The sequence below is a fragment of the Bombina bombina genome, chromosome 6 (assembly GCF_027579735.1).
Source record: "Bombina bombina isolate aBomBom1 chromosome 6, aBomBom1.pri, whole genome shotgun sequence".
NCBI lineage: Eukaryota > Metazoa > Chordata > Amphibia > Anura > Bombinatoridae > Bombina > Bombina bombina.
In genome coordinates, this window is record NC_069504.1 from 623,439,304 (window position 1) to 623,463,062 (window position 23,759).

The 23,759-nt window shown below is 38.3% G+C and overlaps 1 protein-coding gene across 1 annotated transcript in view; it reads right to left on the minus strand.

The window, feature by feature from the left end:
- Nucleotides 1-4,684: 4,684 nt before the first annotated feature.
- The window catches only part of SLCO3A1 (solute carrier organic anion transporter family member 3A1), an 858,554-nt gene continuing 839,479 nt past the window's right edge, over nt 4,685-23,759 (minus strand). Inside the window, exon 10 of the mRNA XM_053717636.1 lies at nt 4,685-5,812. Within this exon, the coding sequence (XP_053573611.1) occupies nt 5,433-5,812 (380 nt within the window). The 3' untranslated portion in view covers nt 4,685-5,432. The remainder of the gene's footprint in view (nt 5,813-23,759) is intronic.

The following is a 23,759-nucleotide window of genomic DNA, read 5'->3' on the forward strand; positions in this document are numbered from 1 at the left end:
TTTTGAGAAAAGAATCCATATTCACCACATTAATTTATCCAGGTTTTCAAACTGATTACTTTATAAAGGGGTGTTTTAGACTTGGGGTGGCCAACTGTCGGCCCATGGGCTACATGAGGCCATCTGCACTAATTTTTGCAACCCCAGGGGAAAAGCAAAACTAACAATGTACACAATAGTTTTTGTGACCTCTGGAAAAAGTGGAACTATAAATTTGTACTTTGGGGTGGCCACAAAGAGTCTTTGGAGGGGAGAACATTAGACAGACAGTACCCTGCAAAATTGCCTAAATCTATGAATGTGTTAGAAAGTTGGCCATCACTGTTTTTAACAATGTGTTATTTAACAAAAACAAAATGTGTCTTTCTAAAGCTCTCAATTGAGAATGAAACAAAACCTTTTTCTTAAATGTCTCACCAAAAGTAATCAATAAATGTAAAAAATTATGAACAGCAGAATATACACGTCATAAAATATTTTTTTTAAATATACAAAACATTCTGCAAATACAAAAGGAATACAAAATCAAAACTTTTGTTTTTTGAATTTTTAAATAAACAGTGTTCTACCACCTGATATCATTCAAAGAGACAGCACATACCCTCTAATACCGAAGACAAATAAAAATGATAACTTTCTAATACATTTTCTCTCTGTAGTTAAACAAACTGTTACCAATATATTAATAAGAAAAACATGGCCATAAAATAAAATAACTGGGCTAGATTAGTTACCATGAAAACAATTCTTCTAGATAAAACCAGTCAGATGGGAGCACATATATTTTAATCAGAGTTAAAAATACATTATAATGAAAAAAACAAGGCTTATAGGCTGGGAACCTGCCTGTCCTGTTCTCGGGGAGTGAGGCACCATCTACTGTTCTTCCCTGCCCCCTGCTCTCATTCAACCAATTGCATAAGAGCAGGGCTTGTAATCATCCTGGACAAATAAGTCTGAGATGTTTTAATTCCACCACTTCTGAGGTGGCAGAGATGCTAGGAAGCAGCAAATTTAGGCAGGCACCACAAGGGAATCAGAAATTGTATTCACTGCTTTATAAACTAAGCCATATATGTTTAAAATTGTCACATAGCGGTTAAGCCAATCAGGAGCAGCAGTCACACATGCTTGCTACTAACCAGTGGTTTTCTGCTCTGGAGCTGTAATTCTTGGCTCCAGACCAGATTTTAACTATGTATTTAACCCTTTGCAGGGGGTTAAACACATAGGGCTAGATTACAACTGGACGTTAAATATGGGTGCATGTTAAATAACCAGCCATTACAAGTGGCTGGTTAATGCTGCTGCAAGCTCATGGGAGCGCTTTGCGCTACGAAGTTGCCCCAATTGCCCCCTAAATAAAGTGGATAGTTCCTTTTAACAAAAAAAATACACATTTTTATTTTTTATTTAAAAAACTGCACAAAGCAGTTATAATGGGTTAAAGTGAGGTGATGTGGGGTGCTAGAAAAAAAAGGTACGTAGAGATGAATGGGGACTGTGATTCTACTCAAACTATATATGTATATGCTACCTGCACTGCTCTAGTTGCTTTGCTGTATCAGAGATTGAGAACAAGGCTCCCATTGGAGACTATGGAAGCGCACCTAACTTGCAAAAGCAACATTTTGCACTCCACTCATAATCTAGGCCATAGTTATTTAAAGTTAGTAATGCAGATGTTTCATGAGCTAACCATTTACAACATGTCATTTTTGAATGAACCTTTAAACGTTTGAACAATATTATTAGGATTTCTTCATAGCAATTATGACTTTCAGTCCTGGGGGGGGGGGGGGGGAACAAATAATTTTTAAAAAAAAACATACCTTACATTTTTAGTCTCTTATTATTATTGTATAACACTTTTTTAGAACCTAGGGAGCATATTTACTTCCTGTAGGCTAGGGGTCAGCAACCTTGGCACCCAGGATGTTTCAGAACTACATTTCCCATGATACTCAGCCAGCCTAAAGTGTGTCTGAGCATCATAGGAAATGTAGTTCCAAAACATCTGGGGTGCCAAGGTTGCTGACCCCTGCTGTAGGAAATTAATAACAACTTTAACATAGGCAGAGCTAAGAGCTTTATATTAATTACACGTTAGTTCTTTATTTGAAACTAAGCAAAAGAGAATTTGTTGTCCTAAATATGGATTTCAGCAAGAAATGTTATGCATTCTTTTCAAGAGCATGATGATGTCATACAAGGGAACATCAGAACTTACTGTAGCAATTCTGACACATAACAGATAAAAAGAAAGTTAACAAACAGCTCAGGTACGTTTTATCAACTGAGATTTACTTTATAGAATTTCTGTTCCATAAGACACTTTGCATATCAATAAAGTTAAACATGGATTCCTTATTCACTGCCATAAATAACATAGGGGTAAGTTATGTTCTACCTAAATAGTTTTTGTTTTATAGAATCTATCTATAAAAATCCTAAGAGGCTATAATTGTGAATGTTCAAGAAAAGTGTTGTAAAGCTTGTGAACTAAAATAGAATCTACCCTATGGAAATCTCAAAGGTTTCTATATGAACTTAAATGAGAATAAAATTATCTAAAATCCAGGGCCGGCTCAACCATGGAATCAAGTGGGACCAAATGGACCCAGGCAGCACTTGACAAGGGGCAGCACTACAGTGTCTGAGTCAGTTACTGTAAGACCCAGACCTCACCTGTCCTTTATCTCCAGGGGGAAGTCACAGGCTCCCAGCAGCATAACCTTATTGTGGACACAGAACCTGTTAGGGGCAACATTGAAGGTGGGACAAGTGCATCACTTACCTAACTTCTTTCCCACTTATTGCATAGTTGCATGCAGGTAGGCAGGCTTAGTAAGGTCAGCAGCCAGACTAGTAATTTGATATGCTAATCAGTATTATTACTACTGCGGGAATCATTTCATTCTCTGACCCAGGCAGCACAATATCTTGAGCCGGTCCTGCTAAAATCTATAACTTTTACTTATCTCTGTACAAGCATTCATGTACGTTTGTTATCTTGCTCTAATGGGCTTGGTATCTCCCTTTAGTAAAAAATAAATAAAAATATAAGGGGTGAACAAAGAATGTTTTACACATTTTCAAGGGTTATAATTCTATGCAACACAATTATAATTTGTGTTAGATAATTCTCTTAATTGTTGACAATTCCAATAAAAAATGTTTTTAAGGGACATAAAACTGCAAAAGAAAACAGTTAAATATGTTAGAACATTTTATTATTAATAAACATATAGCTAAAGTCAACCACAAAGCAACAAGACACTACTTAGACCTAGCTGAAGAGATCTGGTTAGCCAATGACACCCGAAGAGGTGTTTGTGCATAGCAACGTAACACCAGCTACGTCCCAGAAGTGCATTGCTGCTCTGGAGTTGACCCCTTTGCATAGTTTAAATATATATATTCATTCAATAATGCAATAATAAAATGCTATTTTTTGGTTCTTTAAGTCTCTTTAATAAAAATGCAGGTACTATCCCTTAGTTTTAATATTAAATAAAGCATTCTAATTAGGGATGGGCGAATGTTTCGCAACATTAAAAAAATTAAATACATTTGTAACACATTCATTTGTTCATTTCAAATTTTGTTTAATGTAATAGTATTTCTAATGGTTTTTTTATTTAATATTCTATTCATTTTTTTCTAATAATTTGATTCAAATTATGCGATATTCAAAATTGAAAAACTTGAGTCAATATATTTGTTATAGTGTTTCTAATGTTCTCTTTAAATGCAATATTCAATTTATGCAATATTGGAAATAGAAAAATTTGAATTGATATATTTGTATCTATTATGTATCAATTAATACATTCCCTACCACATGAACTATTGAACTTCTAAATAGTATTTGTTAAATTGACTATTACATTCGAAATTTTGAATGTGGATATCTAATTATGAACATACGAAAACAAAAGTAACATTTGAAAACCAAAAATAACATTTGATTACCGAATTTTAATGGGTTTTCATTCTTATCAACATTTGATTGTCCAAAACGAATGTCCACAGGACTATTCATGCTATAATACAAATTACACTTTTAGCACATTCGCCCATCCCTAATTCTAACTGAATAATAGAACAACAGGTTATAGAGAGACACATTCTCTATTGTAAGCCTGTAGTTGCAAGAAAGCAGACAATTGTGTTGCTTTTGATTAGATAAACTGTACATTTAACAGCTTTCCCAGAAATAAGATACTTATCTAAAAAGAAACAGGGACAACCGATGCTACTGCCTGAATCTAATAATACAGAAATTACTATGAAGCAAGTGTATTGTTTTGATTTACAAGCATTTAGTGAAAATTCAATATGTGGAGGCAATTAGGTGTCTCTCTATTGAATACAATTGATATAGCTGATGTATTTATACAATAGTTTACTGGTAAGTGCCATGTCACAAAAGGTTCTATCGGTATATAAAAATCAGGCCAATATGAAACACAATCCAACATTTTGGAAATTATGTTACTAAAGATGATCCACATATATGCAGTGTTTTGTTATTGTTCCTCTCACTGTTTCTTTTACCTTCCAGAATACAAATAAAAATGGTGCTGTGATAGTTGGTTATATAAATGAGTTCACAGATGATTCTTACGTAATAAATATAATAAAATATGAAGTGTACAAATGTGAAGAAAAAAACGTACAGAACGATTAGTTCCTTTATTGCCTGAAAAAAAAATGACTTCAATGTCATGAAAGTTTGCATTTTCTTTGTTCTGCATTTATTTATTCATTACAAAAGAATCATTACTCTCATCTTCCTGGATAAAAAGACTACACCACAATTCACTGAACAGGGACTTCTTAAAGATATTCTTTCTGGAATTAATCAACCTCTCTTTTAATTAGTCTAGTTACAAATCACTGAGATCTTTTGCTTGCTAAGTTACATGTTTTCAATAAATGACATAAAAAATAAAAGTGTTCTATCCATGTTTTGAAACGCATTCGGTATGTTATAATCTACTATATCCTGGGTTGTTCTGGCATTCATAGCAATATGATAGATGATTATGAGGAGTGCTCATAGTGTGCCGTCAGCCATTACCCAGCAAAAGGTTGCCCTTGCATCAATCCAAACACTACATTATGGATTTGTACTAAGTTCTACCCTGGAAAGGTGCCAACTTGGTTTAGCTTTCCATCCCAGTGTGCCAGACTGTTTACATTCTCTCTAAAGACAATCCTGGGTGCTTGAAGCAACACCCATCCTGCTGGAAGATCGGATGCTGACGGCCTGAGGACTAACAGCTGCATCTCTTATTTCTTTCTGTGATCATCCACTTTTGTTGCAGAATGTCATGTGCCATCACGTTGAATGAAGCAAATTGTCTTTTTCTCCTTTACAAAAGGATCTTTGTTGGACAATGCAAAATAAGTCTATCCAACATCTACTATAAAACAGATTCCATATTCTCACACCATTCATGATCTTCAAGGTTATAGATGAATTTTGTCCTATGAACCTTGGTTTGGGAAACAGAGTCTCTCCCTAGGTTATCTAGGGTCAGATTAGAGGGAAAATATTCACTTGTACTGAGGCCACCTTCATGGTTTTTTATATATCTTTTGTAGTTTTTCCTTAAGCATTGCCATGTTGTTGTATAGAGAATAAATGCTAAGGATTTCAGAGTTATAGCAATGCTAACATACAGGTATCTATAGGTCACATTGTCATATAGTGCACAGGCACCCTGCTCTCCACAAAACGTGCTCCAGAAAAGGCAAGTTGAATCGATTCCAGCTCCAAAGATCAGTGGTGGCGGGATGAAACCTGAAACAGATTAAAATATGTGAATTGCAAAAGTCTTTTTAGGGAAAGCCAGTAGGATCAATATTAATAAAATTAATTTTCCACCAGATGTGAACAAAAATTTTAAAAAAAATTATATATAGAAGATAAGGTTCCCAAATGTTCTTATTTAGTTTATGTACCCCAAATGTTATGGTCTATTGCTAGTTTTTATTTGGCAGCCTACTACTACCTCTTGGGTCACATCTGGGAAACTACCACTCCCAACATGCTGTGGTCTAAAAGATGATCACTGCATATGTGCATGATCACTAAAGGCACCTCACAGCAATGGAAGACCAGCTGTTATTAAGAGAGAAGCTATTGCAGGATAGAGTTTTTAAGTTAAGTGTACTCATTGGCCCATATTTATCAAGCTCCGTATGGAGCTTGAAGGGCCGTGTTTCTGGCGAGTCTTCAGACTCGCCAGAAACACAAGTTATGAAGCAGCGGTTTAAAGACCGCTGCTCCATAACCCTGTCCACCTGCTCTGAGCAGGCGGACAGGAATCGCAGGAAATCAACCCGATCGAATACGATCGGCTTGATTGACACCTCCCTGCTGGTGGCCAATTGGCAGCGAGTCAGCAGGGGGCGGCGTTGCACCAGCAGCTCTTGTGAGCTGCTGGTGCAATGTTAAATGCGGAGAGCGTATTGCTCTCCGCATTTAGCAGAGATCTTGCGGACCTGAATCGCACTGCCGGATCAGGTCCGCAAGACCTATGATAAATAGGGGCCATTGAAATTACTAGTAAATCCTTAATTAATAATTTATATGCTCATACACACATTGCTATGGGGCTTTTTATATAGTACATTCCCTGCTGAACATCAACGTATATTTTTAATTTTGTAGGTTAGTGTTTAATAATTGTAGCTAAAATATGTGCTTATAAGCTGCATTTATATCAAAATAAATATATCAAAATACATTTTAATAAAATAAATCATTTCTTTTTAATACAGACTGACACTCACTGTTCTGCCCTTCACTCAACAAAATGCTCACAAAGTCTATTATTCACTTTTCTAGTATTATTTTATTTATTATTATCAGTTATTTGTAGAGCGCCAACAGATTCTGCAGCGCTAAGATCATATTAGAGTTAGAATTAATAAACCACTAGTTTTAAGTATTAAAACATATTCCAAAGTTATGCTTATATTTCTCATATAACCATTCCAGTGGATCTAATTGAAACTGATATAAATTATGTGCTTCCTACTAGTGCTTATTGGCTGATACATACAACTCCCACAGCACAACAGGTGGTGTAAGACAAGCCTCTGCAAGCCAAACAATCAAACATTGATTGATTCAAAAGCAAATTAAATTAAAAAAATAAAATGTATGCTGACCTGATAAATTAATTCCCTTCTTGGCAGTAAGAGTAAACAAAAACATTCTTAACCTATAGGAATTACTCTACCAGGCCACCAGTAGGAGGCAAAGACACCCAAAACAAGACTATAAATATCCCTCCCACCTCCACTACCCCTCAGTAGTTAAGTTAAGGATAAGGAAAAGTGAAGAGAGATACAAGGGATACAGAGGTGCAAGAAAATGACTGCTGCCACTACACATTTAGTATTTGGATGGGGTCATGGACTCTAATTGCCAGGAAGGAAATTCATTTATCAGTTAAGCATAACATTTATTTTCCTTCTATTGGCAGTGAGAGTCCACGAAAACATTCTTAACCTATGGGAAACCAATATCCAAGCTGTGAAGTTCATGAATGTTCGGGAGGGAAATACGTTTGTACGGATAATCTGCAGAATTGCATCCCTGATTAAGGTGTTTGCAAACCATAGGGATTGTATGTGCTCTTGAATCTCCTCTAAGGGAGTTTCCATTGTAATCAGGTCCTCTAATGACTCACACCAGAATTTTTAAGCCCTCGTTTCTGTCAAGAGGATCTCTAAAGGAGGTAATGTCCTCAAGAGGGAAAGTTGTGCGCTTGGCTAGTGTGGATATATCACCATCCACCTTATGTAAATTGTTCCAGACCTCCGTGTGAGCAGCTGGAACAGGAAACAACCTTTTAAATGCTGTTGATGGGGCAAACGGAGTGCCTGGCTTCTCCCATTCCTTGGAGATGATTTCAGAGATAATGGGTGGTACATAAAAAACATCCGGGGCCCTAGGCCTAGATCTAAATACTCATTCCAGTTTCTGGACCTGCTCTTCCTCAAGCGGTTTTGCTGCGGGGACCCGCAGGGTAGACAGAACCTTCTTCAACAGGAGCCTGAGCTGCTTCACTTTGAACCTAATTGTACACTCTTCCATCTCCTCTTTAGAGTGGTCAGAGGAAGGGAGTTTCCCTTCAGAGCTAACTAAGGGTTCGTCTTCAGAAATTTGCCCATAACTGTCGGTCATCACCTCCCCCACCATGCCTGGGCTACGTATAGGAGAACAATATTTAAGTTTTGTCTACCTATTCTCTGACACGTGGCTAGCACTCAGGAAAGCAGACACAGCAGCCTGTATACGGGCTGTGAGGTCATCAGGTAAAAGGCCTACCCCAGCCGGGGTCAAGTCTCTCTCTGCACAGCGTTCTGGAGCAACTGAAACTACAGTAATGGGCTGTTGGACAGGAATATCCGCATCAGCCGAAGCCTGTAGGACCCACTGGCAATAGAACATGCGGGAGCTCATCTATGGTTTGACCGCTTGGGCCTCCTGAATAAGATGTCAGGAAAAATGTCAGGCAAATTGCATAGTTGCGCCTGAGGGTTAACAATGATAATTTTTCAAAGCATACATTTACTGTTGTTAATAGAATTAATTGAGGAAGATTCCTCCAGACTCTCTATTAAAGTCCATTATATGTGCCTTGTAATAGCAATTGTGAACCTAACAGCAGGATATCTGGGTCCAAATGCAAAAAACACGGCCCACTTGTTATGCACCACCACTGGATAGACTGAGCCATGTTGCAACCGGCCTCCCACAGGACTGTTGAGCAGTGGATCTGAAGTAGAAATGGCGCAAAAGTGAAGTTCCCATCGGGAAACAGCTTTACTGACCTTCTGCGGTCTATATCAAATTAAGACTGTGGCCTGTAGTAATGACATCCACCACCAAAAAGATGGTGAATGTCTGAACAAGTGGAGTATATAACCGGAGGGCCGGTAACAACGTCCATGCGATTATATCACCAACATCCTTTAATATGCTTAGGTGTTATAATGTCCACTAGAACAAAATGCTTGTCAGAGTACTGCATCTAAGCGTTCCTAAAACACACTCCTCTCAGTCCTATATCAGAATAAGGCTGGGATTTGTCACAAGATCTAATGGCATGCTAGTGCCTGTCATTAAGGGGCCAAAGTATACACAACACTATTGATATGCAGGAACAAGACTTAATACCACCTCTTTATTAGAAAAGTTGCCATGAAAGAGGGGAGAACTTACCCATGATAAATCTGTAATTTAGTGTGAAAAACATTGCATTATCAGACAGTGGATTTCGGTTAAACTGTAAGAGGCATGGGAGACCCAATATCAATCAATGTTATATAAACCAATGCTCTATAGAGACTTGATTATATTATCCCCAGCTTTAGACAAGCCAATCCATGATAAACTTCATTATTCTTTACAGAGCACCTCTCTCTGCCAACCTCCATGATACGAGGCAAATAACTACTGGTGGGTAGAGGCAGTGGGTGGGATATTTATAGTCTTGTTTGGGGCGTCTTTGCCTCCTCCTGGTGGCACGGTAGAGTAATTCCCATAGGTTAAGAATGTTTTTGTGGACTCTCTCTGCTAATAGAAGGAAACAAGAAACTTCAATATATTTTTAAACCGGGAAGGGGTGACTATAAATAGCATTAGTCAGACTAAATAATTAACATGTTCCATGCTTTTAGGCAGTGCTATGAAATAATTAAATTCCATGAACCTTTAGACTGGCTGCTCCGTAATACACCCTGCAGGAACACAGCTATTATGTGCAAATGGCAATTTCAGTCCGGCCTTTTCATACCTTTCTGCCTGTGGCTCAGCATTGTAAAGCTGCAAATGCTTGTTAGCCAGGCTCACATGCATGTGTACACTGATCACTCTCATAATGATTTTAAAAGTAAAATGGTTTTCTTCTCTACAATATTTCCTTCATATATCAAATGCGCTTTATTGTTTTGTCAGTGTAAAATGCTTACAATACAGTCCACAGCACAAACTTGTTTTGCCTTTAGCTAAATAACAAAACAATACTTTGTAGACTTTGTAGAATGAACCAGGGGTAACCAGTACTTATTTCCTCACTATAATACAAAAATGCTCTGCTTATTTAAATAGAGTCTCCTTTTTAAATAATAAAATCAGTCCATAATCTGTTATACATCCAAAAATCCCCAGAGTAAGTTTTGTGAAGCTGTAAGTAGGTGACCTAATTGTAATGATTGCCAGATAGCTAGTTGTGGTGTCACAGCTGCCAAGTTTTGTTAATATTCAGTTTGTCGCTGGAATTTTGTGCTCATTTGCTCTAATTTCTCATATTAACTTCCTTATTTGAATCCTCGTCTTACTTATTAACATGTTTAAACAGTGTTATGCAGAAATAAGACAGTCAAATGGACTTTGATTCTTGTTAATTTCACACAAACACAGTTTTAGATATAACAATTTTCTGCTCTTTCCAAGACAAATTCAGTATTATTTTTGAGGAACCCCCGCAAACAAAATCTATAAAAGAAAATATTCCTGTCTCTTATATGTTAAAATTGCAGTTAAAATACACCCTCTGCTGGCTAGACTTGGTGAAACTTTCATTGGACATGCCTGAAATAAAGAACGTGGAAAGTGTGAAATGTTTTGCATGTCAGGGTATAGAAAGGCTGAGAATATGAGGTGATTTTCCTGTTATACATATATAAGTATATGAGATGTGAGGAGAAGGGAAGGTGCTTTGCCAGAATATAAAATGGAAGAACAGGAGGTAAAAGGTGTTTTTGAGAGAAGGGTGGAAATTGAGAGAAGGGTGAAAAAAGCTTGAGATGTTATATATTGCATATTATTATTATTTATTATTATCAATTATTTGTAGAGCACCAACAGATTCCACAGTGATAGCATATATGTTATGTCCCTGTTAAAATGGCATGAATGTATAATAAGCAATTCTTGGACTTTGATTTTCACATCAAGTAAACAATGCTTGCAAATTCAGACTCACTTTTTTTTACCAAATTTTCCCTTTAAGGGCCAGATTACAACAGTGTAAATTTTGACAGCAAATTTCGATTTAGTCTTAGGGGCCCATTTATCAAGCTCCAAGTGGTGCTTGAGGGCCCGTGTTTCTGGCGAGCCTGCAGGCTCGCCAGAAACAGCAGTTATGAAGCAGCGATCTGAAGACCGCTGCTCCATAACCCTATCCGCCTGCTCTGAGCAGACGGACAGACTTCGCCGAAAATCAACCCGGTCGAGTAGATCGAGTTGATTGATACCTCCCTTAAAATAAAAAAAATAAAAACTTTCGTAAATAAACAAGAATATAGCCTTGATTTTTTTTTTTTACATAAAAGCAGTAATTAGATATGGATTGATTATAACACCTTGCATAAAGTGTTAATTTTGACAGCACATTTTGATTTTGTTTTAGTCATAGTCTTTTGACTAAAATGTCATTTTGATTTAGTTTTAGTCATAGAGGCCGAATTATCAAGCTCTGAATGGAGCTTGATGCCCCTGTTTCCGCACGAGCCTTCAGACCACTGCTCCATAACTTGTCCGCCTGCTCTGGGGCCGCAAACATCAATCCGCCCGATCCTATACGATCAGGCTGATTGACACCCCTTGCTAGCGGACCATTTGCCACAAATCTGCAGGGGGCGGCATTGCACAAGCAGTTCACAAGAGCTGCTTGTGTAATGATAAATGCCGACAGCGTATGCTGTCGTCATTTGGCGATGTGGGGAGGACATGATACGCTATATCATATCATGTCGGCTCGCACAATAATAAATAGGTCCCCATCGTCTTTTGGCTAAAATGCTATTTTAGTTTTAGTCGTATTTTAGTCCTCAGACTTTCTTTAGTTTTATTCTCGTTTTATATAGTTTTAGTCAACAAAATTAACACTGGATTACAAATGGAGCGGTATTTAACAATCCATACTGCAACAAACTGCGCTAGAAGTAAGCCTTTTGCTCGCGTCGGTTAGAGGACGTATTACAAGTTGAAAGTAAAAAGTTTCACTTGCGTGCTAACCCATTTTGCACAAAAAGCAGAACTTCTAATATTGCAATTGTGTTAACGTATCCTCCCATAGCAGTCAATGGAGCAGAAACAGAGAAAAAAACACCATACTCGTGCGCAAACCCGATCGCATATTCTCAAGTGTGCTATCCCGACATGAACCCTTTACGCTTGCACGTAACTGTTAGTGCGCCACTCGTAGTCTGGCCCTAAAAGTTTACTGCCTTGAATACCTGGAAATTATACCTAGAAATTACACATATGAAACAAATAAATATATCATGCTGCCTTAACCCTTTCGTGACAGGGTTAAAGTGTCTACATCGGAACACCTGTTCCGATGTAGACAAATTGAAACTACGCGATCGTGCATACGATCGCGAGATTTCAATTATTGGATCGCATCTGGGGGGCGTCCCTACAACCCTAGGAACGCCCTCCAGACCGCGATCAAGTCCTTGAAGCGCAGAAGGCTTCAGGACAGCCGTTTGATATGACGTTCTATTCCGTCATAACGGCTTTAAAGCCCAGTGTAAATATGACGGAATAGAACGGCATAACGGCGTTAAAAGGTTAACAAGTACTTGTCTGTTTCTGTACATAGGACTTTGAACTTTTTACAAATAGTGACTTGAAATGTTGCATAAGAATCTCTACTAGCGTTCTGGATCGATCACAAATTAAATATATTAGCTAAATTGTCTCAAGTTTTATTGAATACTCTGAAATAAACATAACATTGAAGGGCTATGTGTGTGTACATTACCTACAGTACAGAAGTTAGTCTTTTCGAAAGAAAAGTCAATAGGGCTGTTGAAAATACTGTACTGTTCTGATCTATTAATATATTTTAGCTTGCAACCAAACTAGTCAACGCTTAATTGCATATTTATTTTGCATAGAGTCATTAAAATAATTGTAATGGGAACTAAGGAAATGAATATAAATTCACTTTGAGTACAAAAGTGCTGTTGTAAAATAATATTCAATGGCTTAAAGCCGGTGTAACTATTACTGTGAGCCATTATATTTTTCTATTTTGCTTTTGGAAATACATCTGAAAATTATTGCTCAATTATTGTAATTGTGAACATTACCCACACAGGAGCATACACGAATTATAAGTCATAAATTAAACCATGGGGTCTGTTGAATAAATTGTGCATCCAAATGTGTTTTTGCATTCATGTTCTGTAGCTAAACCTAATCTTCAGTCTACTTTGGAATGTCAGCTTAAAATATGTCATCATGAGAACAGCACTGCATTATGAGAATAAGGCAGGATAAAGCTGTAATTAAAGCATAATGCATTTCAACAGGGCAGACTGGGAGAAATATCTCAGCCGTTGCCATTTACTGATACTCCTGCTTCTATTTATTATGCTGTGAACTTTTCATCCTTCATCACAGAAATTGTATTCTAATTTAAATCCCATTTTTCAATGTTTTGAGTAGCTATTTTAGTTCACTTAGGGTCAATTTTACAGAACTACTCTACATCATTATAGAAATTGAATCATATAAAAGGGCACATTTTTTAATGAGTTTCTGTACTACTTTTCTTAACCCTTGCATTTATTTGCTTCTGTTTATACAATTTTGAAACCAGTGAAACAATTATGTATCTATGATTTCTAGGCTATGATGGCCTACTAGCTATTAGTGTGGTAAAACTAACATGCTGGTCAATAACACACAAAAAGTGACAACTATACAGCTGTATTTGGTTTGTAGACAATTGATCAGCTAGCCTTACTCTGCTATACCTTACCTCTGCAGTCATGATACATTGAACCTGATGATGAACCTGAGCTGCTAGCCATTCTCAACAATCTTAACCACTGACAAGACTTTGCTATTTGTTCAGCCATGCTCATCTATACTTGCCCTGCTAGCCATATTCTACTAAACTTCTCCTCCTGGGCACACTATATTACTGTAAACCAGCTGTGCATAAACTCTGCCATTGCTAGTTAAAAAAAAATTCTGGACTTGCTGGCTTGATCAGTAATTTAATGACTTCGGCCGTATTCCAGTTGAATAGATAAAAAAAAAAAAGATACATCTGCCAGTTTCCAGCCTTGCAGAAGCACCCTAAGATCATGAATTATCCTCCACCAAATTTCTCAGTGGGTACGAGACACTGTGGCTTGTAGGATTCTCCAGGTCTAACCATTAGATGACCAGGTGTTGTGCAACGCTTAAAATTGGAATCATCAGAGAAGATGATCTGAAATCAGAAATCGCATAATTCAAGCAATGTATAAGGTTATCCTAAAAGAAAACTGCTTCCTTCTGCTCTGACAGTGTTCCCCGACTATGAGGATTCATTTTTTCAACAGGACAATTCTCCATGCCACACAGCCAGGTCAATCAAGGTGTGGATGGAGGACCACCAGATCAAGACCCTGTCATGGCCAGCCCTATCTCCAGACCTGAACCCCATTGAAAGCCTTTGGAATGTGATCAAAAAGAACATGGATGTTTACAAGCCATCAAACAAAGCCGAGTTGCTTGAATTTTTGTGCCTGGAGTGGCATAAAGTCACCCAACAGCACTGTGAAAGACAGGTGGAGAGCATGCCAAGGCGCATGAAAGCTGTGATTGAAAATCAGGGTTATTCCACCAAATATTGATTTCTAAATTCTTGCTAAATTAAAAAAAATAGTACTGTGTTGTTTAAAAATGAATATGAACTTGTTTTCATTGCATTATTTGAGGTGTGAAAACACTGCATATTTTTGTTATTTTAAACAGTTGTCATTTTCTTCAAATAAATGCTCTAAAGGGCAATCAGGTAGATGCGCGCTATAGGGAATTTAACGAACGCAACAAAAGTTGCATTATGTCACCCCCTATAGCGCAGCCATTACAAGTTTTCAAACAGCCGGCTTGCGCGTACGATATGGTTGCGTTGAGCTCCATACTGCACACAATTTGAGCGCTGTTTCAACATGCTTGTGCATGCTTTCCCCATAGACATCAATGGGGAGAGGGTGTCAGAAAAAACCCTGAAGCACGAAATGAAAAAATCCATAACACAGCCCCATTGATGTCTATGGGGAAAAAAAAGTTATGTTAAAACTTACACCCTAACATAAACTCTAAGTCTAAACACCTCTAATCTGCCGCCCCCAACATCACCAACACCTACATAATGTTATTAACCCCTAATCTGCCGCTCCCGATATTGCCGCCACCTAAATAAAGCTATTAACCCCTAACTGCCGCTCTCAATATCGCCGCCACTATACTTGTAATGGCTGTGGTGCTGTTTTAAAAAAATTTCAGCGTTAAAACACAAACGCAAAACTTGTTATCTAGGTGATTGTCTTTTTTTTTTTTTTTCACTGACTTTATAGTAAGAAATTGCGTAATACAATATGGGAGATGCAGTTCCCTCAAGTTCAATAACAGTATCGGTTACATTTTACATAATAACTACATCAATAAAAGAGAAGGGAAACCTCAATTTATTTATGATTTATGCAAAACATTGAGAACATGAGGAGGATACGAAAGAGAAAGCGAAAGGAGGTATGTGTTCCCAAAGAGGGGACGAATGAAAAGTGCTGCTATACACTTTGTTCACTGATAATCAATGCAGGTAAATTGGTGGGTTTATATCACAACCTAGAGTTGAGCCTAAATGTACTACCTATACGTGTTTTGAAATTAGTGTAAGAGTATGCAGCTATCCTGTATACATCTTTTTCGTAATGAGTTACATTTTTGCATTGATAATTATTGTAACAATGCATCGTGATTATGGGTTTTGTGTTTAAGATAATGCTCCCAAGTGGCTAGTATTTCTGTGTAAGTATCCATTTTATCATTTATCATGTAATAGTGCTTTTCTAATTCTAGAAATTCTGATACCCGCTGTGACCACATCTCTACGGTTGGGGCATTCCTGCTTTTCCAGTTTTTTGCTATTGAATATTTCACGCTATTTGTCATGATGTAAAATAACTTGTTATAAGGATTGTATTTAATTTTAGGAGCGTTGCACAGCAACCACATTAGCGGATCTAAACAGAACATAGTCTCCAATATTATCTCTATCTCTGCTATAGTAGCTCTCCAGAAACTCTGGATTTTGTTGCACAACCACCACATATGCGCCAAATCGCTGCCCCTATGACCGCATCTCCAACACTGATCTGGCCTGTGATGGAATAGGCGATGGAGTATCCTGGGAGTAAGATACCATCTCTGTAATAACTTTAGGTTAATTTCTATTAATGAAAACGTGATATACATTTTTACTATATTGTAGAACATGGATGTACTTGTTTGTGGAAGGATAATTATACCCGTCATCTTCCCATTTCTCAAGATATGGTGGGATGTAGCCAGGAGGATTGATGGTTAATATTCTGTATATCATTGAGAGGTTATGGGTGAGTGGGGGTGTTTGAATGCACAATGTTTCAAAATTTGTTAATTGCCTAACCATATTTCTGCTTTGCTCATGTCGGGAAATATAATGGTGCACCCGGTGGTAATTTTACCAGTTATGAAAGTAAGTGTATCCCTTATCTACTAGGTCTGATTGAGAGAGAATTTTCTCTCCAGATGTTATCGGGTGTATATTAATATCGCAAATATTTTTGTCGGGTATGCTGCATGTAACGTTATGTCCTATCAAGAATTGTCCATTTTCTATGAGTGAGGTTAGAGGGGATGGTTTGGATGAGATATAAGCATTGTTGGCTAGAATATGTACCCAGACATCGAAAGTTTCTGCTATCAATAGGGAATTGTATATTCATTTGTTTTTTTGTTTCTCCATGCTCCAACACATTCTCCCTAAATGTGGGGTATCAGAGATTAAGTGTTCCAGCTGTACCCACCTTTTGTGGAGGGGATGTAAATGCCTGTCGACTATTCTCTGCAAAAAGATGGCTTGTCTATAGAGAGAAATATTAGGTATTCCTAGTCTGCCTTGAAGTTTGGGGGACTGTACAACTTTAATATTGATTCTGGGTGTTTTTTTATGCCAGAAAAAATCACTAAACGCTTTTGTATACATGGAATATAGTTTTTGGGCAGGGGAATTGGTAATGATTGAAGTATGTATAGTAGTCTGGGGAATATGTTCATTTTAAGGACATTTATTTTACCCATCCATGATAGTCTTTTAGATAACCATGATGAGAGGTCTCTGATAATATTTTTTAAAATCTGTTCGTAATTTTTGTGAAGGTTACTTCCATTGTTCTTGCTCAATACCTAGATAGTGTAGTGTATGTTGGCACCAGGTGAAAGGAGTTATTTTTTTAACTTTATGTAAAGTACTTTCATCTAAATTAATGTTTAGCATTTCAGACTTTGTGGAATTTATTTTAAAATTAGAGAGTGAGTGAAATAGTTTAAATTCCTGTAATAATGGGGGATAGATCTCTCCAGGTCAGTCAGTGAGAATAATATATTGTCCTCAAAGAGAGACATGTCAAATGACTGTGAGTCAACCTATATTCCTTTGATAAGAGGGTTTTGTCTTATTTTAGTAGCAATGGTTTTGATAAAACAGGCAAACAGGAGAGGAGAGAGGGGGCAACCCTGTTGGGTGCCATTAGAGATTGAGAATGATTTTGAAAGAGTTCCATTTATTAACAGTTTAGCGTTAGGATGTGAATATAGGGAGAATATTATATCTAGTATTTTAGGGCCAAAGTCCATGTGCATTAGAGTGGAGTGTAAAAATTCCCAGTCAACACGGTCAAAGGCCTTTTCTGCATCTAAGGACAGCAGAATTGCTGGAACTCCTCTATCTTGAGAATATTAAATGAGGTTTATGGCCCTGACCGTGTTGTCTTTAGTTTCGCGTTTTGGAATAAATCCCACCTGGTCCTGATGGATTATATCTGGTAAGAGGCAATTAATACGGTTTGCTAAAATATTTGCGTAAATTTTAACAGAGTTTAGGAGTGAAATTGGTCTATAATGTGAGGGGTGATCTAAAGTTTCATTTGGTTTTGGTAACAGTACAATTTGGGCTTCTAGTGCTCTGGGGGGTAATAATTTAGATTTGTCAATGTGACGAATCAAACCTTCTCAGCCTCACAATAGAGGTGTGTGGGCATGAAGGGGCTAATGGCACACAGCTCTGGTTCCCTTATCTTTGCAACTCTGCAAAAGGACCATAAAAAGGATACCACATTAGCCCCCAAATCTTGTCCACACTGCTCTAATTAACAATTTCCCTAATGCCACCACCAAAACTTTTAAATTAAAGGGGAGTTTTGGGGAACCCCTAAAAACTCACACTATTTAACAATTAGGTAACGTGCCTTTAACCTTGTCTCAACAGGAGTGTGAATTTGGATATTAGAGCCGAAAGACAGAATGAGATTTTCTATGTGTTTAATAACAAAAATATCAATACAGGTTACACAGTGCAAAATTATAAAGACATTCAAAATAACATACAATTGCAAAGCTACAGCTCTTTAAAAAGAAAATAGGATATGAAAAGAATTACACACAATATATAATTTATTACCAAGTTCCTTTAGATATGTGGAGAGATGCCATTCCAGATGTTTAGTGGCTTGAGTCCCAGGCAGTTCTGACTACAAAATCTTTCTGTTGCATACTTAAACCAAAATTTCTTTGTCTTGTCAAAGACAACGCCCTGGTTATGATTTACAACGAGTTCAACCAATGCAAAGTCTTAGCTCCCACTATCAGTCTCCAAGGGGAGGAGCGTTCTGAGGAGCGTTCTGCATTCCTACACACAGTTACACTACTAAGGAAGGGGGTTTCAGCTTACAGCTTTTCTGAAAGCAGTTTTCACACACAGGAAAAAGCAATTCACATTACCCTTTTCCAGGCTGAGAACACAGTACCACCTTTGCGGGGTAGCCAATCCAGGTATCAACTACTCCACATGATTTTATCATGACACCTCACCTTTTAAAATGGTGGAAATGTCAACCTAAATCCTAGTCTTTCCTCATTCATAAGACCAGATCTGCCCTTTCAGCACACTCTCAGCATTCATTTGGCCCCTGTAACAATTAGCATCAGCTGACACAATTTCTCTTGTGGAGGACATTTCCTTGCAGGATATCACACATTCGCTCTCCCTCATAAAGGGATCTAGCACCCCCTCAGGGTAACTCACTAGGGGACTAAGGTAAATTCTTGCTATGCTTAGGTCAGATACTCCACTGTTCACACCTACCCCAGTATGCTCTGTAGGAGCAGCAGGTTCATTAGTCACTGCAGCTACATCTCCCTCCACTCTTCTTCACATCTGCAATTCCTGTAGTGGAGGTCCACAGCCACATCCAGGGTCCCATCCTGTTTTACTCTCTGTAACAGGGCAGGATGTACTCTGGCCCCTACACCAGCCATGCCATTCACTCCTCCTTGCATATGCAATGCTGTTTCAATGCATGTTCAAGGGAATCATTCTTCATTCTTTGGTGGGATACCTCCAGCTCTGGTGCAGCTAGCGATGTGTCCATCCCCAGCCTGCCCTTTGGGTCCCCCAAAGTTTCACACAGTACCTCAGTTGGTGCAGGGCCCTCTACTGGCCCTTCCAGGTTGCAGGTGTTGTCTTCTGGGGTGTACTGACAAAGTATCCGGCCCAAATCATCGCCCAGCAAAACATCAGGGATATCCGCAGAAATCCTCACCTCCTGCAAAACTTTTCCCACACCCCATTCCAGGGGCATTTCCTGCAAACTTCTTCATTATCCACATTCTCTCCTGGGATAATATCCTCTGCCACTTCAGGGCACACCAAGCGAGATCCAGCCCCGGTGTCCTGAAGTCTCATGGTCACACAGTCTCCCTCTGTGACACTCTGCAGATTACCTGCTGACCCACCCACAAACAAAGCTGCTGCAAGTTTCTGTGCTGTATTCCCACCCCAAACTGCATGTTGAGGTTTCTCCTTGGTGGAGCAGGCAAAACTCAGGTGCCCAAACTCATGGCACCAAATGTATGGGTGGGTATCCCCCTTGCCCAATGCAACTTCTGCCCCCTTGATGGGAGATGTTCCAGGGGACGGTACTTCTGTAGAATTGGTTGTCCATTGCTGGCACATTCCCTCCCTCCAGGGATGTGATACAGCTTGCACTGTAGAACACTTGGCTACTGGGGCTTCGTTGTTAGTGCTGTCTGTAGCCCCTGCTGCTGAATCAGGTTCCATTCCCAGGAGCACTCTTCTGGCCAACAGGCTCACTGTCTGGCAAATATATTGCAAAAATTCTGGGTACTGGAGAGGTGCCTCGGTTATGGTAAACCGAAAAACCTCTAGCACATGTCTCCGCTGGGTATCCCTTATAGCAATTTTGTGCTCTCTTTTTCACTCAGCAGCTTCTCTCTCTCTTTTTCTCTCAGCAGCTTCTCTCTCTCTTTTTTCTCTCAGCAGCCTCTCTCTCTTTCTCTCAGCAGCCTCTCTCTTTCTTTTTCTCTCAGCAGCTTCTCTTTGTCTTTTTCTCTTCTCCTCTTGATACTTGAGGATCAGTTCCATCCTTAGTTTGGGTTCAACATCCCCCAAATATCTGAGTGCTGTCTGTAGCTCAGACTCCATGACACTTACAGGGTTAACAGCACCAGGTAACAGTCCTTGGGCTAGAGAAGGGTCAACAGTGCTGGGTACCAGGTTTTGAGTTACAGCATCCACAGTAACCCTTTCTGTGAATGTTTCAAACTCTCTTGTGAGGCCCTCTGCCTCCAGCAATTCCAGTATCAGCTGTTCTTTCCCTTTGCCAAGAATAGTAATTCCTCTTTTCTTGCAAAGAAACTCCAGAGACCATTAAGGCATTCTCCTATATTCTTCCATACTGAGCGTAGCATCAAACACCAAGAGGAAGGGAAAAAGAATTGCTTCTTTGTACTGTATGTCTCTCTAATTAGGCACTGAGTTCTGTCTTTGGGAAATTACACACAAACATGTAATTTATTTTAGTACTATACAAATAGCACTAAAAAACTCTAAATATCCCCACCACTGCCACCAGTTTGTGATGAATCAACCTTCTCAGCGTCACAAGGGGTGTGGGCATGAAGGGGTAAATGGCACACAGCTCTGGTTCCACCACATTAGCCCCCAAATCTTGTCCACTCTGCTCTAATTAACAAATTCCCTGCTGCCACCACCAAAACTTTTAAATTAAAGGGGAGTTTTGGGGAACCCCTAAAAACTCACACTATTTAACAATTAGGTAACGTGCCTTTAACCTTGTCTCAACAGGAGTGTGAATTTGGATATTAGAGCCCAAAAGACAGAATGAGATTTTCTATGTGTTTAATAACAAAAATATCAATACAGGTTACACAGTGCAAAATTATAAAAACATTCAAAATAACACACAATTGCAAAGCTGCAGCTCTTTAAAAAGAAAATGGGACATGAAAAGAATTACACACAATATATAACTTATTACCAAGTTCCTTTAGATATCTGGAGAGATGCCATTCCAGATGTTTAGTGGCTTGAGTCCCAGGCAGTTCTAACTAAAAAATCTTTCTGTTGCATACTTAGACCAAAATTTTTTTTTCTTGTCAAAGACAATGCCCTGGTTATGATTTACAACGAGTTCAACCAATGCAAAGAATAATAACTGATTTGATTTATTTTGCTGTTATGGGTGCCTCTAATTGTTCCTTTTGAAGGGAGGAGATGCAGGGGAGATGGAGAGATGACAGATATGTGTTTATAGCATTGGTTTTACAGCCTGCTCTGAGGCCGTAAGGTTGTCTATAGTATTTAGATTGTATAGTTGTTGGTAGAATTCTCTAAAGGTGTTTGAAATTGATTTGGAGAAGTGTTCTATGTTTTGGTCATCTTTTATTCTTAATAGATAGGATTTATTACGTCCTTCATAATGTGTTTGTTATAGTCTTAATGTTTATCTTTTGTGTTCTTTGTTATAACAAGACGCTAATTTTTTCTTTCCAATTGTAATGCTATTAGTAACTAGAGGTCAGATGGGAGTTTTTTATGACGTTGTTCTCGAGTTTCTATGGTGGCCAATAGGGATGATAAGTATATACGTTTCTTTTTTAACATGGATGCTTTAATTCCTATGAGTTCTCCCCTTATCACACATTTGTGAGCTTCCCAGACATTAGATTGAGATATGTCTGGGGTTATGTTATGGGAAAAGTATTCAGTGATAGATTGTGAGATTTGTTGCCTCACTGAAGGATCTGATAAGAGATAGTCCTCCAGCCTCCATATAAAATCTTGTATTGGTTTAGTTGGCCAAGTTAGTGTACCTATTACTGATGCGTGGTCTGACCAAGTCAATGGGGCTATTTGTGAAGAACTGAACAATGACAATCCTGTTAATGAATATATAGTCGATTCTGGTATAAAGCTTATGGGGGTATGAAAGGAATGTGTAATCACTTTTCCCAGGGTTAGAAACCCTCCAAAGATCATGTACACATAGTTTTTTAAGATAATTATTAGTGCAATTAGTCTGTGAGGTTGGAATCAAGGAGCATGTATTCAAGCAATCTAACAGGGGGTACAGTGGCATATTCAGGTCTCCACAAACTATTAATGTTCCTTTTATATGTTCTAAGATAAGGTTAGTCACTGTTTTAATGAAGAGTGATTGTTTGGAGTTGGGGGTGTAAATAGAGACCAGTGTAACTGGGCGTCCGTAGAGCAGGACTATCAGAATGATATATCTGCCCTCCCTGTCCCTAAGTGCCTTGATTGCTGTGAATGGTATATTTTTCTTAATTAGGATTCCAACTTCATGTTTTTTGGATTTAGGGTGGGATGCGTAGTAGCTTGTGCCGAATTTAATTGTGAAGGTCAGTGGTTCTCTGTTTTTAATGAAATAGGTTTCTTGGACAAATACTAAGTCCGTTTTGTGTCTGTCAAAGTCTATCAGTGCTTGGGATCTTTTAGATGGGATATTAAGTCCTTTGGAATTTATTGTTTGAATCCATATGGAGTCTAGTGGTTTTGTGTTGTATTGTGGTTTAGCCATGGGAAAGTAGAATACTGGGGATTATAGGTAATACCCACGAGTGCAGGATAACCATAGTATAGTTGTATAGTATTATTTGTAGTGTAGTGCTTTTGAAAAAAAAAGCACTACACTAAAAAATGAATATGAACTTGTTTTCATTGCATTATTTGAGGTGTGAAAACACTGCATATTTTTGTTATTTTGACCAGTTGTCATTTTCTTCAAATAAATGCTCTAAAGGGCAATCAGGTAGATTACAAGTTATGCGCGCTATAGGGAATTTAACGAACGCAACAAAAGTCGCGTTATGTCACCCCCTATAGTGCAGCCATTACAGGTTTTCAAAGAGCCGGCTTGTGCGTACGATATGGTTGCGTTGAGCTCCATACCGCACACAATTTGAGTGCTGTTTCAACGTGCTTGTGCATGCTTTCCCCATAGACATCAATGGGGAGAGGGTGTCAGAAAAAACCCTGAATCACGAAATGAAAAAATCCGTAACGCAGCCCCATTGATGTCTATGGGGAAAAAAAAGTTATGTTAAAACTTACACCCTAACATAAACTCTAAGTCTAAACACCTCTAATCTGCCGCCCCCAACATCACCAACACCTACATAATGTTATTAACCCCTAATCTGCCGCTCCTGATATTGCCGCTACCTAAATAAAGCTATTAAACCCTAACTGCTGCTTTCAATATCGCCGCCACTATACTTGTAATGGCTGTGGTGCTGTTTTAAAAAAAAAATCAGCGTTAAAACACAAACG